Source organism: Clarias gariepinus, chromosome 14 (genome assembly GCF_024256425.1).
Source record: "Clarias gariepinus isolate MV-2021 ecotype Netherlands chromosome 14, CGAR_prim_01v2, whole genome shotgun sequence".
NCBI lineage: Eukaryota > Metazoa > Chordata > Actinopteri > Siluriformes > Clariidae > Clarias > Clarias gariepinus.
Window position 1 is genome coordinate 22660448 of NC_071113.1, and position 15748 is coordinate 22676195.

Here is a 15748-nt window from a genome sequence, read left to right on the forward strand (position 1 = left end):
TCGCACAGTGTAATACAGGAAACAGTTAAAGTGTTGGGGAAACGCAGCTCACCAACAATAGATTCAACAAGCTTCCTGGAGTAGGGCCTGGGCGGCTGGCCCATCACAGGAGTTAACGACTGGGGGAGGGATAATCAAGCCCTCACAGGACAGGAGCGAGTGTGAGGGGTTCAGAGAAACAGCAGGGTTAGCACCACAGAGCAATCACCAGCCATTCAAGTATTAAATTAGGGCTGTGCTAAACAGATGACTGAAAAGAGAAAGAGTAAAATAGTGAAAGTGGTGAGCCACAGCAGACATGCAATTCTTAGCATACAGCCCGTGTGATTTTACTGCACTGGGCCACAAGACAAATTAAAATGGCTTAATTCAGTCAACCTTAGTTAGTCTAAACTTGGGCGCCATTTAATTTTACATGTTCCAAAAAAACATAAAACACTGATTTTAACATTTATTTATTTACTTATTTTAAATACAAAAGGAACAAATGGGATAACCCCATGTCCTCCTCCTAATACAGCTCCTTCATGCGGGTTAAAATGAAGCCCTGCAGTGACGAGGTGGTTGCCCTTTGTTTTTAATGGCTCTGGCCAAATCTTTAGTTTATGGTCATGAAGGGAAAAAAAGCTTTCAACGTCTGTTTCTGCACCCATCCCAGGGTAGAGATACAAATAGCAACACGAAGAACGTATTTTAGGCTGACGATGACCGCTCCATACAGTCACATGACTTGAAAAAGAACAGTGGACTGGTCACGAGAAGCAGTAACAACAAAAACTTTTAACAAAATTATATCTTTGACCTGCATGTGACCCTGTGCGTGAATTATAACCATTTTCGATGAGACTAATGAGACTGTGAGCTATGACTGAGTCATTTCAGCTTCAAAGCAAAGCAGACTGACCTCTTTAAAATTTGCTTTCCCAGTTCGGGCTAACGCTAGTCCTACTGCTGTTTTCCTGCGGCTAATAATAGACACTGTTTAAGACTGGAGGAAATTATACACAAAAATAGAGGGGCTTTTAGAAACAAACATGTCTGTAACAAAAAAAAGATATAGTCGGTTATATTAATGAGAAACCCATGGAAAACAAATAAATGACTAGCTAAATGCATATCCTTGTAAAATTAGCAAAGCAGGTAACCAAACAAAACATTACAGCCTAGAACTATAACGTGTATAACTGAGTTAATTCTGCATTCAACACAAGTAGTTTCTGTTTTAATCTGACTGACAAACCTTTTGAAAACTGTATATTTAAATGTAAATACTGCTAGTTTAACATAATTGTGTCTTCTACTAGAAGTAGATTGTTTCTGCCTAAAGGATTAGTCAAACAATTGCTTCTTTAAAGTGCTTTTAGAGATAACACACCATGTTATCTATAGAAATACAATGAGCCCAATTCAACTTTTCACAATCTGCCCCATCTACAGATATGTGTCATCTGGAACCTCCCAAACAATGAGTGCAATGCTAAATGTCCTCCATACATCTAACCACACCATTTGCTTTACACACAGACACTAACCCCATGTAGTGACTGACAAAAAAACAAACCTTATGCATAGACAAAGGAGAGCAATGGCTCATTCACACCTAACCAGGTGGGGATAGATGTGGATTCTCAACAAGTATTACAACTAGAAGGTCACTGGATTTAGTCATGCTAGATTGTAATCAAGCAATCTTATTCGTCAACATTAGTAACTTATTTTTTTTTTTTTACAGGTATAAACTTTATGAGGAACATTTATGCATAGACTTGCACATGTATGTTATGACATACTAACCAAGGGGCAAAAAGTGAGTCAATCCCCACAGACCCCCATGTTGGGTCTCTTTCACACATTAGGCACGGTTTTATTCGTATTTTCAACCTCGAACACAACAGGTGGCAGTGTGCACCTAGTTGGTTTGCGAGCTGCCAGTTAACACCAACATTGGGCACAAATTGATTTATTGTTCTCTCCTTCTGTTTTTGATATTTTAGAAAAAATATCAAAAGCATTGCTCTCGCATGCCCTCCTACTTCACCAGCTATGATTGTGCAAGTTAAAGGATGAGAGCCGCGTGCATACAGAGATTTCAGAGAAGACAGGTGGCACTGGTAACATTTACATTTACATTTAGGCATTTGGCAGACGCTCTTATCCAGAGCGACCTACATTTTTATCTTATTACACATCTGAGCAGTTGAGGGTTAAGGGCCTTGCTCAAGGGCCCAACAGTGGCAACTTGGTGGTTGTGGGGTTTGAACCTGGGATCTTCCGAACCGTAGTCCAATGCCTTAACCACTGAGCTACCCCTGGCCCCCGTGACATCATGCCCACTTCTATTTTCAGGTACAATTGCTTTCATATCTGATTAGATCCGGAATCGATGAACTTGACATTCCAGCTGTGTAGACATTGTCGAGCATTATTTTAGAGATATTATATGTCTTGCTTTGGGCTTAATTGTACTAACAGGCTGTTTAAGATGTAAAGTTAGCTAAACATCTTGCTAATAAATTGATATGTAATGAAATGTAGAATATGGGACATGGAGGACAATGAGTTCATTACATGCAAAGTAATGTAAGGACATAAATTAACATTAGACACTAACATTTTAGCTAGCTAAGACAAATATCATGTACATACAGTTTGAATTAAACTGCAAGTAACATTTACATAAAAGTAAGCTCTATCTGAATGACAATCTTATAGTTTGCTGAAATGTTACAAGGTGAAAACAGAGCTTCCAGTCTTACCTTTTGTTTGGTGGATGAGAAGAAAAACTCCAAACACTGCAAAGAAGACCCTGATTGTCTTCATTATGGCAGTTAAAGGATGAGAGGCTGCAGATAGTTTGGTGCTGTAGAGTGATAGTGTGGAGGGACGCGTCTTAGGATGCAGACAGCAGGACAGCAAGACAGAGTGGTGAGGACTTCAAAGCCTAATCATGGATTCCTTCCGGTTATAACCCTACAAAATGCAGAGGGTACAAACTGATTAGTGACAAGCCTCCTGTAATTGTGTGGCATGAACTAAATAGCTTTTTGTAAAGTCAAGCATATTAAGGTCATTTGACTTAACTCCTTCCCATCATACATTTTCTTTCTAGTGGTGCTTGACCCCAGAGCTTTAATCAGGGTTGTATATATTATTCAACAGCTGGCATTGGGCTCTAGCCAGTGTTAATAACATGTCTGATCCATCATTGCTCCTGCATGTCTGTGCAATTAGTGGGTCTCCGTGGCTGCTTAGAGCTCAGAAGGGCAAGAGGTTGGTTTCTGTCACTTTTCATTTGGCCAATGAGGACAAAGATCCCTGAGCGGTGCCCTACTTTTCACACTTCCAATATAAGGGGTGACTAAAGGAAGATCCTTTGAAATGTTTCCTCCTCCCAGAGGGAACAACAGGCATAGCTATAACCTGGTCTCTGGTCGGACAGCAGCCATAAACCACACACAAAACATCCAAAACTACAGCATATTAGTTTTCCGGGGATAAGGAATGCAAAACCTACAAAGCACCTCACATGAGAATGAAAACTTTAAACTAAATTTTTCAAGATTATCCTAGTCCAGTTATTGCGCTTAAGTAAAAAGGCTTGTGAGAAGTTTGTGGGTTTGTGACGGAAGACAGTTTCATCACACGCGCACAAGACCCCTTGACACTCATAATTCCATCTGTAAACAAGAGCTTCCTCTACACACAGTCACACCATCACTGCTTAACACACAAACCACGTGCTGAACTCCACAACCTCTTCTCCCCACTCCTAAACCTTCAGACTGAAACAATGAATAACAGACGATGCCATGATATTTTGCTGATACAAACTAAGTTTGAGCATTGTGTTTCTTTAATTTTAACTTCCTTGACGCGACTCGACATGAGCTAATATTAGAATTAACTACACAGCAGGGTCTCTCAGAAGTAGGGCTGGGTAATAAACTGAGATTTTGATATTATACATACATATATTTGTCAAATATATACAATATACACAACTGAAATGTGTTTTCTTCTTACACTAATAGGTGAGTGTGTATTACCCTCTGTCTGCGTACCTGCCCCACTAATAGCAGGGTAATTATAGAAACAATTCACCTGCTTTCATTACATTTACATTCAGGCATTTGGCAGACACCCTTATTCAGAGTGACTTACATTTTATCTCATTATACATCTGAGCAGTTGGGGGTAAAGAGCCTTGCTCAAGAGCCCAACAGTGCTAACTTAGTGGTTCCGGGGTTTAAACCTGAAATCCTCCGAACCGTGGTCCAAGGTCTTAAACACTGAGCTACCGCTGAACCCTCATTAGAATCAATTCTCATTTTTTTTAAGCCTTATGTGACAAAGGTCATAATTTTTTAAGGCTGTCTAAACACACAAATCTGATGTTTTTTAGACCGGATCCGAGTCACTGTTGTATGTGGTCCTAGATTAGATATCTATTCAATACACAGCCATACAACTTAAATGAGAACGGGCAAAAAATCTGATTTGACCAATAAGGCTTGTATTGTGAACGCAGCCATATAAAACCTCAATATGGAAAAGGGGATTTGACTAATGCAAATTAAGCATGTGTTTTATTGTATGGTATATGCAATATATTTCCCCCATTTCGACATTACTTATTTCAAATCTCTTGTATTTGTAATGTCCTTTCAGATGTGAATAAATCATACCACCTTGGCAAAATATGACAAAACAAGTCTAAATGAACATGATGTTATGTCCAACCTGCCCTGATCATGTCTAATAGATATTAATAGAAAGTCTTAACACCTATACGTACACACACACACTTACCAAAGCATCTGACTTTGCTGCCTGCCTCATAACTGGTGAAATGTGAGAGTCAACATGGCATATATGGCCTGTGTGTGTTGGCATGTGTTCTCCTTCTTGGGGCCCCCCCTTGGAGGCAATGCAGTGCCTCGGTTGCCTCTCAAGGCTTGGGGAAGAGCAGACTTCCCGGCTCCACTCACATTGTTTGCTTGGCTGCTCCTGTGCCTCATTCCAGGCTGGATTAGCATAAGAATAATGAGCACTCCCTCTTCCAGCCCTTTTGCTATACTCCCCCCCCCCCCCCCTCCATCTATCATTTCTTGCTGGTTGTAGTCCCTCAGAAACCTCAGTCATGTTCGGCTGCTGGCAACACGCTGGCTCTTTCACATCCACAGCATGTCTTTGGCTTACGTTTGAGATTTATCAAATGTATGTACATCTCTAAAGAGACAGATTGCACTGCACCCGAGCACAGTGACGAGGAACGGGGAAACCAGCTGAATATTAAACTGGGAGCATTAATTTAACAAATGTTAAGTCACATTAGTTGGAGTATATTAGTCAACTGCAGAACTATTGGCACCTTTTAAGATGTCACTAAAGATAACTTGGAACATACAAAAATGATTTTTAAAGTTTCCAGTCAAACAGGAAAAACTAATAGTCTCCTCTGACAAGGCATGGCAAAAACAATTATGCACTGCAGCACGGATTAGAATAAAAGCAGATGTAGTAAAAATTAAACACAGTACAAGGTTTACAGCTAGGAAATCAATTTCCCCCATGCTCCATTTTCCCATGGCTGCACACATCAAAAATTTCTCTCATGTCCGTCGCCACAAGACAGAGACAGTGATGGACCCCAGGTAAGTCACGGTCTAAGAATGGAACACATGACTTGATTCTTAAAGCAGAAAAAAAAAACACTATAGATCAGATAAACAAGTTGTTTGGAAGAGCTGCATAAAGAAGTCTACAAATTGTCTATATAGTTATACTCCGTATATCACTCACTATATATAATATTTAATTTGTGTCTGTTTTCCCTCTGGTTGTCAAGAATGAAAAGCAAAATAATCTCCAGGAGAAAATAAAATGTCTTGTTAAACATTTTCGCTCCAATTGAAAATGGAAAAATAAACAAATATAAACCATCAGCGAATTTTATACGTATATTTAAAATGTTCATAAAAAGCCACAGAGATCCAGTGCAAGTTAATTTTTTTGCCCCCCTCTTTTTTTGTTGCCTTTTTCCAGTTTGCCGTTGCTGCTTCTTGAAGACGTTCCAAAATGTCGTCTGGTCCAACAGTCTAGACAAAACTCAAACTGTGCAGACTGTTTCCAGATTGCTGCTCATTTCAAAAAGCAGACTCTCAGGACCATGCCGACGCTCAGTGTCCATCCTTTAGTCTCTTTTGTTTTCTCTCAGAAGATCAGAGCTCACTCCCCAAGATGTGCGCGCTCTGGTATTTCTTGTGCAGGTGACAGCAGTCGGTATAATCATGCTGATTTCATTTAAAGTAAAAGCATTAATACAAATGTGCAAAAACGTGTATCTGAGACCTGCGGCTCTAGTTTGACCTCTAAAAGATCCTGGGAAAATTGTGCAAAGACTACTGCGGATTGGCTGGCTGGAGATTGTCAGGGTGGCCTGTAATTAGTCCATGCAGCTGAAAATAAGGCAGAGCTTTAGAAGACCCATATGCTCCGACACATTCCAAGAAAAAAACAAACAAACAAAAAAAAAAAAACTGTGCTGTCTGGACCCAGCTCAAGTCATCACACACACACACACACACACACGATCACATACAAGGTTAAAAGGCTTATGGTTGAAAGGGACTGGCCAACATCCATATTTCAGTTCTGCAGACCAACCTCTTGATTGCTACAGTGTAATTTCCCACACTGGTACAAAACAGCTGCCAAACAAACAAAAAAACATGTCATCTGTGCAAAAAAAATAATACGTAGTGATTTGAATTTGCTAAATATTTGGAATATTCCATTGAAAATAATGTCCCAAAACACTGAAAAGGTCAGAGAAAACATTACATTATATCTTCATAAAAAAAAAAAAAAAAAAAAAAAAAACACATTCGTGCTGACAGAAACATAAGCGAGTTTCACTGTCCTGATCAGCTGTTTATCATTACTGGAACACCACATCTCTAAAGACTTCATACGCCATAACCAAAGGCATTCCACTCCAGCGGTCTGCTTTACTTCAAAACACACTTTTCTGTACCTGGGAAAGATCAACCTCTCTCCATAATGTGGGCCCTTTTAACGAGAGTGAATTCCTGCCTGCCAAGTCACTGATTCTAATGAATGCAGACCTTCGAAAACCGTCCTGATAAAGCATTCAGGGGAAAACAACGTCCTTATTCATATGTTCCCCATGAAGATGAAGAAACGTTTGCAACATTGCTTGTTAAGAGATGCTAAAACAAACATTGAGTGTGGTGTTAAAGTGGGGGGAAAGTTGAAAGACAGGATGGTATATTAACTAAAGACACAATTTATTTATTTATTTATTTTACTTTATGCAGGTAGTCTGAGCGACTGCCACTGCAAGCAAAAAGGCACTAATGGATTCATGAGGAGGTTCTTCTCTTACAGATCATTTTCACACACTGCAGAATTTGTGCTGCCACACTGTCTGCACAGCCAATCTTCCATGGGCTTACAATCTAGATGTCTGCCACACAGTGGTTTAAAAGCATGCCTTCCCCTCCCCTCTGTTATCCATACAGACTGAGAAGACATGCTGGGCTACTGTTGGAGATCTGTTTTCTTATCGCTGGGGGTGAGTGGGTGGGTAGGGAGGGCAGTTGTTTTGCTTTTTCCTGTGAAAACGAGCTCATCTGGTGCCGCCGTTCTCGCCACTCGCTTTCACAAGGCACTTGGGCCCGACACTTGTGGGGAGAGGTTCCCCCCCCTCCATTACCTGCCTTCGCATTCCAAGGGAGGCAAACGATAAAGAGGCCTTATCTTGTGTAGCAAACCTTCCTTCTTGCAATGCCTTTCCTGCTTTGAGGAGCAAAACAGATTTTTTTTTTTTTACAACTGTGTAAAGGTCAACTAGGATCAGGAAGTAAAAGGATGCTTATATGAGCCTTTTTCCCTTTGACAGTGTGCTGGTAGGTCCAGAGCTGGTCACAAATCTTTACCTATTTTTAAGTGAACGGAATGGGTAAAAAAATCTACATTTCCGTCAACATCATGGAGTGATTTTTGTTTTATAACACATCTTAGCAGTTGAGGGGTAGGAGCCTTGCTCAAGGGCCCAACAGTGGCCAACTTTGTGGGGGTGCTGGGGTTTGAACCTGGAATCTTCCGATCAGAAGTCCAACGCCTTAACCACTGAGCCACCCGTGCCATTAAACGTGTCTGGTTTGGATTCACGAAATGCTTATATCAAGACCGACAAGATTCAATCCCTATGGTAGCTTGGGCATTTCGAGAATATTACTGAAGCATCATTAAAGTAGAAAGATATTATAAATGAAGTTACACGAAAAGAAATGCTTATATTGCATGTCAACATAGATTCATTCATTCACATTTCATCAGTGTTTATCTTATTCAGGGCTCTACAATCATACCTAAATACAACTCTGTGATTATACCGAAAACCACCGTTGCAGAAATTTGGAGAAAATGAGGGAACCCCACAGATGTATGATCAGTAACTCAATCAGGATCGCACCAGGAACCCTGCAACAAGTACTCATTACTTATACTCACTGAACCATTACCCAGTGCTATGGATGGACACTGAGGATTTGGTTTCGGGTGGCAAAATATGCTCTCACAGGCAAATGTACGACTTGTGAAAACATTCAAAACACTATCATATTTATGTTAGTTAATAAGTATAATATAAACACGCAATGGTTTTGTTTGGAAAATGTTAAAAATTGCAGACTGAGTTTTTAAGAGTCTTGGCTAATTCGCTGGAACCACCTTACATATGAGGAAAGATGTAGGAGTCACAGGGGTACTGACACCCAAAAATCTCTCAAACTAAACACACGGCTCGTTTTGCAAAGTCCACCATAACAAAACAGGTTAGCCAATGACATACAGTGCATAACCAATAACTGTCCATGAATTAAACTTTTTCATTATTATTTTTTTTTGTTGGCTAAAATATTTAAAATCTTAAAAAAAAAATTAAAAGGTGACAAACTGTTGATTTTTTTTGTAAAAAAAAAAAAAAAAAAAAAAAAAAAAAACGTGCACCCTTTTAGAAAGTGCTGCAAAAATATTAAGCAGTTGCAATTTTACAGCTTTAAGCCAAAGCTATAAAAGTACAGATTTTACACACGTTCTCAAGCCGTCGGCCTCCTCCAACGCCACAATGTCTTCAAAGAACAAACATGACGTCTAGATTTGTTTGATCCTACGTTCAAGGGCACAGTTATACTGAAACTCTGCCTGCCTCCATGATTTCATGCTCATGGTTAAATGCAGTGGGCAGAGCTGGTGACTATTTGATAACAAAAACTTGCGCAAAGAAATATCAATACATAAAAAAAAAAAGGCATTTTCCCTCGAAGGTGTACATAACTGTGAGAATCTACTCTAACCATAAACTCCGTAGTTTCTCCAGTTCAGCTTTCTGTGTGTGGTCTGTGCAACTACTTGAACTCAAAGCTCCATGAGAAAGTTTACGAGTGTGTGGAAATGACTGGAAATGTGTCTATGGCTTATGAATGCAAAAGTGTAAGGCAGCATGGCAGCGTGTTTGTGCTGCAACCACAGTAACGGCGAGGCTGGAGAAACACACTGGAAAACTTCTGAACTGCCCACAGGCGAGGACCCTGTTTAAAGTCTGGCAGATCACACAGACGCGTTCAGCTCAACATCCTTTGCAAACATGTGGCTGCAATTGAGTGGAACAGCCCCTCCCCCGGGTCGCCATCTCACCAGTGGCGTGTAAACATCGCTGTGCTGCCTGGCTCGCTAAAACCACACTCGAACAGCCCCGACTGATCCACTTCTCTAAGCCAGACTTAAACTTTCACTCGGGGGGCCAATCAAAATTAAGGTCTGCAATTTGGTAGGACTTACTGGCAGTCATTTTCAGCAGAGTGGCGCAATTCTGCTTGTGCGTAAACACACTCACCTAACATGATTGGGGGGAGGGGGGGCGTTAACGTTCAATGCAGTGGAGAGGGGTAGGGTGCGGGGTCAAGTTGCATAGTGAGGTGGAATCAATCAAGACCAATCAAGCTTGGATAATCAGGAGACAGGAAACCTGCTGATTGCTCAGGTCTGTTTCTACAGTGTTAAGGGTCAAAACACACTCAGGGGAGCATAAATGTAAGGAAGAAATGGCTTCAAATAAAGGAGAGCCACAGTAACATTTCAGAAAATTGAGTTTAGGACTAATGCATCTTTAGGACATCTTTCTGGTATTAACACTACACATACTGGTTTATTCTAAAGAGGAAAAGCAACGCAAAGTGATCAACATTCTTTAGCACCTCTTTCAGATGATAGATCTTACCTGAGAAGGGAGCCAGTGCAACAAGACATGATGTTTAAGAGTGCAGGGACTGGCTAGATTCATGAGTGTTGAAGGACAGGATGTCCCACGTTAAGAGAATTTCCAGGCTACTTTCAAGAAGCAGCGGCAACGACGTACCTACAATCCCTCAATGGAACTGCAAAGAGGGTTCAGAAAGACACAAAAAAAAGTTAAGAAAATGGAAAGTAAAATTTATATTCTATTCTAATATATTATACACACATACTGTACACGCGTATAACAGACAGATAAAACAAACGCGCAAAAAAAAAATCTAAGATTTGCTGAAAAGTGTGTAAAAGGTGGCCCCAAAAGTGATGACTTTTGTAAAACACACAGATAACCTTAAAGAGCCCTTGTACATTGGAAATAAAATACCAAGCACTAATAGCCAGCAAAAGGTTTCATGATCCACCTTCAGCATTTGCTGATGTTTCTGATTTTACGCTGGGCGAGAGAGAGGTTTCAGTTTACAGAATATTGAGTTAAGAGCCTGTGCTCATAGTTGCGCCCAGTCAATGCACAAATACACAGCTTGGATTCAGACTAGAAGCTGCTGGGCATTTTAAGAGCTTTATGACCATTCAGGTTGGTGAGGCGTATAATGAGCTCATCAAAACTACAATTTACAATTTTACTGTAACATTAATATTTGCGTTCATGCCAAGCCACTTTTTCATTCCTCACAAAATCAACCAGACATTGGACGTGCATTAGCATTTGACACTTCTGTCCTCAGCCAAGACGAGGACGGCAGCCAGTTTTCCAAAGCTCTCTGAAACCAAGCTGCACATGCTCGCATGTGGAATTTTGCATAGTTTTTTTTTTTTTCCCTTCATTTACTTCAATCATTGGGCCACCCAGCAGAAAATGTTCTACGTATATTTAGTTGTCTAATGTGTCATTCTACCATGAAGCCTGTGCCCACACACTCGCGCACACACACTCGCGCACACACACTCGCGCACACACACTCGCGCACACACACTCGCGCACACACACTCGCGCACACACACTCGCGCACACACACTCGCGCACACACACACAAAAAGCAGTGACTGTACTTTACCATAGGGATAGGAATCACCAGTCACCACCTGATATGATACTGCGATAGCTAGGTGCCAATTCATTTTGTATTGTAATTCTGTATGTACTTTAAAACCATGAACCTTAAAAAAATTAATTAATAAAAAAAATTAACAAACTAAATTGATTTAGTAATTAAATGTAGCCTTTTCCTTATAACATAAATTCTTGCCCTTATAAACCAAGGGCAGCATTTAAATGATACAAACTCACTTAAAATACAACAGATTAAGTAAAATTTTGATTGAGCAGCCTGCATCTCCGTCATTACTTTTAAACAAACTTTATTCTTCATAATAACTTTATAATTCACTCCTACCACTTGTGATGAAAAGATGTGAATTGTTTAGAGTGCACCAACTGGAGGATTATAAAGAAACGCCAATGCATTACTGCCTCAAAAGCCTCCGAAAAGTTTCAAAACTAACTTGAGTGCTAGTACGTCTTCCAACACGGGTGATTTTTAAGACTAATTTGCGCTTGTCTTGTTTTGAGACTGGTGTAATTGTATGTAATCAGTGGATTTTGAGACAGAGTTTGCAGAGTTTCAGCTGATCAACAGTCATAGCCGGTCAATTTGAAAACCAGCCAATACTGGTCACTGGTCGATTAACCGGGCCCTCTCTATCATACATGTAAAAATATTTCTTTACATTTTTGGAGTCATTGTGGTGATGCGTGAATCGCACAACAGCATTTACATAAATAACTGCAGCCTGAACATCGTTTTTTTAATGATTTTAAATTAAGGCGGAAGATGACCGACAGCTGAAGGAAGCACGAGTCAAATGTATGAAGATGGCCTCAGTACCATTAATGCTGATGGGTTTAGTAAAGCCAACAGAAAGGCTGTGGGTGTATTAAAAGCATCTGGGGTGAATACGATCAAAGTGGACGATCGACCATTTCTAATTGAAATTAAAGCCCATGAAATGAGAAAGCTAGTGTGGCTTATACGAGAGCTATCGGTATGGAAACCAGATAAACTGGTGGGAGGCCACCGACATCCCATCCTGTATGAAACAGGATTTCCATTACGCACCACTAGAAAAGACGTCTTGCATCTTTAACAAAGAGGGAAGATTAAGAAAGATGATACTGTCCAGTGTTATTAATGAGCTGTTACACCACATACCTGCTTTTTCTCAAATTAGACAGCATGGATGAATTTTCTAGAGTAGCGGATCATAGAACAGCTCCATTAATGATAGAATAAACCCACTGACATAAAAATAACACAGTCACTGTTTCTATAGTATCTCCTACACAAGGGTTTGTACGGTGGACGCGCCACATAACCAAAGACTAATAATAAGTACATATCACTGATATGGTGATGTTTCTCCATAGTGAGACCTTTTTTTTTTAATATTACAGCAGTGCACTTTTTTACTTTTGGGTCTGATATTCAACTTGACAAACTGTTTCCACAACTGCATAGAGGTGCTACAACACAAGTTGTAAAAAATAAACCACTTTAAGGTGCTAAAAGTTACTTTGCATCATGTTGTCATATCACGTCACCCTTACATCGAATATTGTCCTGTAACAGCAAGACCCTTATATATGTTTGTACTTGAGCTTTTCCCAAAAAGATTTGTTCCGCTAAACAAGCAGGGTTGATTTTTAATGTTATTGGTTGTAAACAATCAGAAAATCGACCAAAGACACAAACTAAATTATTTAAAGATAAAGATTTCAAGGCTTTTTGGCCCAGAACTGTCTCATAAAATGCTATATACAGTACATAAAAATGGCAGGGTCTTAGGAGATAAAGCAGCGATGCTAATAAAAGGTGTTAATAATAGGGATGCACCGAAATTTCGGCCGAAATAGCATAACCGTTTTCGTCCGAAACGTAAGAAAGCGCCGAAAAATAAAAGCCGAAATTGTCGCCACGCCTCTCCCATCCTCCCGTCTCGTTCGCGCTGTCATTACGCATCAAACACGGAGTATGTCGGCGGTTTGGAAGCACTTCAAAGTTTCAGATAAGGACAGCAAAGTTGCAATATGCAACATTTTTTTATACAAACAAAAAGAAAATATTTTAAACATGTTTTTTAATGAAGCCATTTTCGGTTTCGGTATCGGTTTTCGGCCAAGTGCATCCAAAAATTTCGGTTTCGTTTTTGGCCCAGAATTTTCATTTCGGTGCATCCCTAGTTAATAATAAACCTTTTACTCTTATGAGCTTCCTTTATTAGAGTTATGCTAGTTTACTATCTTAAGAATAGTACATATTCATATTCTCCGAGCCATTGAGGAAGAAATTTGTCAAATAGCAGCCCTTAAAATGATAGAGTCAAAGGTTTGATTTTTTAACAAAAGGTGCCAAAGGTGATACGTGTGAAGGTGGTTATTATCATTTTGCTTGTTCCATGAGCTAATTTGTATCAAAATGATTCTTTTATCCATTAATTTAAAGAGCAGACTGTCAAAGGTCACTCTGCTAAATAAATGTGCCTAAGGGGACCAACATGGCATCCATAGTACTGGATTCACAGACGCTGACAGTTGAGTAAAAGTACAGTAAATGAGACTGTATGCTCACTACACCCGGTGTACACACCATCAACGACATCCTGGTGAGACACTTCGCTTACATACAGCACATTTACGTAGATAACCATCTAACTTTAGCTTCACAGCCAGGATGAATGGCTGCTTAACCGCCATCGCTCCACATATGTACTGTGACGCAAATCAAAAATAATAAAACAAAAAGCCATGAAACAAACAAAAAAAAAATCAAATTACAATCAAAATACATTTAAGAAATAAATACTGTATGCATTTCAGTCTTGCAGCTAATCCACAGTGAGCATGTCTGGAAAAAAAAAGAAAAAAAAAAAAAGTTGCTCACGAAAGCAGATGTGCTTTTCGTTCTTTTTATAATGTAAAGAAATAGATTAGCAAATGGATTAGTGGATCGACTGTGCACAACACGCGGCACTTTCTGAGATTAATACAAACAGAATGACACGAGTGGTCAGTTATCTTTCTTTTTAATGTTTTTTTTTTAATGATTAAGAACATCACAGTACCGTCTGTTATTATAAGTCAAAGTGGCTTTTATTGCCATTTCCCAAACAGAAGGTACTGTTTTGGAAAAAAGGGGGGGAAAAAGGTCCTTTGATATATAACAGCCAAATGTGACTATGGCCTATTTATTACCATTTACAATATAAACAAGCAGTAACTATATGGATTTTCAGTGCCAGACAAACAACACACATGTTCAGTATGCAAACAATTATCACTGACACTGCAGTCTCTGGTCTTTTTACTGGCAATCCTAATCTACATCTGGAACTTTGTTAAACTGCCTTGTGACAATGTCCTATTGTTAAACCACGACTTGTGTCAAATTAAATAGACCAGGCTGACATTATTTCAGTGTAGTAAAACGCATATTATTACAAACTGTTGTATCTTTAGTCTTTGCTAATTTCATTTAGAAGAAATCAAGATTTAAAAACTATTTACTCTGCAAACAAATTTAAATATCTACTCCAGGTTTGAGGGGTTTTAATCCCAAGAACAAACCTCCCTCAGCTATCTACTGGCACTTTCATAAGCTTTTAACCTGATGATTTCCTGCTGCTTTGGTTGAATTCTACTACAAGGTAAACAAGCAATGATTCATACCAGATACACTGTACAATAAGCAAGCTGGAATCTGACACCAGAAAACGCATTACGGAAAGATTTTAGATTTGTCAAGAAAGAACAGGCATTTCAATCGGACTGCAGTTAAGGAAACAGACCACCTGTAGGCCACTTTATGGCGCGCAACTATCAACACTTGTCCTGTATGGCTCTGAACAAGTGTGTGTACTTTTACACATTTCAGCTTCCATTAACCAACCAAACACGTTTATTCACAAAAAAAATAAATAAATAAATAGCGGTCATAACTAGGACTCGTATCTGAAATGTGCTTAGGTGGCCATGAACAGTGGGACTTATCCTGATGAAAACACAAATTGAAGGCTGAATAAGAATTAGCTTATTGTGCGATAGTTGATAGCTCCCATGTCAATAGAAAGACCGTTAAAAACACTTAGCAAGAGAAAGAGAAAAAGACAAGTACAGGAAATCAAATACCTGGACTAAACCATTACATCAACCAGGCAATTGAGGAAATGAAAGTAACAGTGTGTAAGACTAGTCTTACTATTCTGGGAATAATCTCAATCAAAACCACAGAAAGAGAGAAAAAAAAGTAATGCTATTGAATTCAACAACCTGTCTTTTTTTTTCCTCTCTCTGTTTTTTTAACCTTCTCTTCTATCCTCAGAGCTCCTGAAAAGACGTGTTCTTCGGTTGCCA

General features: G+C 39.5%; 1 protein-coding gene across 1 annotated transcript in view; it reads right to left on the minus strand.

The window, feature by feature from the left end:
• bmpr1ab (bone morphogenetic protein receptor, type IAb) overlaps positions 1 to 15748 on the minus strand; it is a 32375-nt gene that overhangs the window by 12840 nt on the left and 3787 nt on the right. Inside the window, exons 2-3 of the mRNA XM_053511491.1 lie at positions 10307 to 10463; positions 2757 to 2970 (exon numbers count right to left, since the gene is read on the minus strand). Coding sequence (XP_053367466.1) covers positions 2757 to 2820 — 64 coding nt within the window. The 5' untranslated portion in view covers positions 2821 to 2970; positions 10307 to 10463. The remainder of the gene's footprint in view (positions 1 to 2756; positions 2971 to 10306; positions 10464 to 15748) is intronic.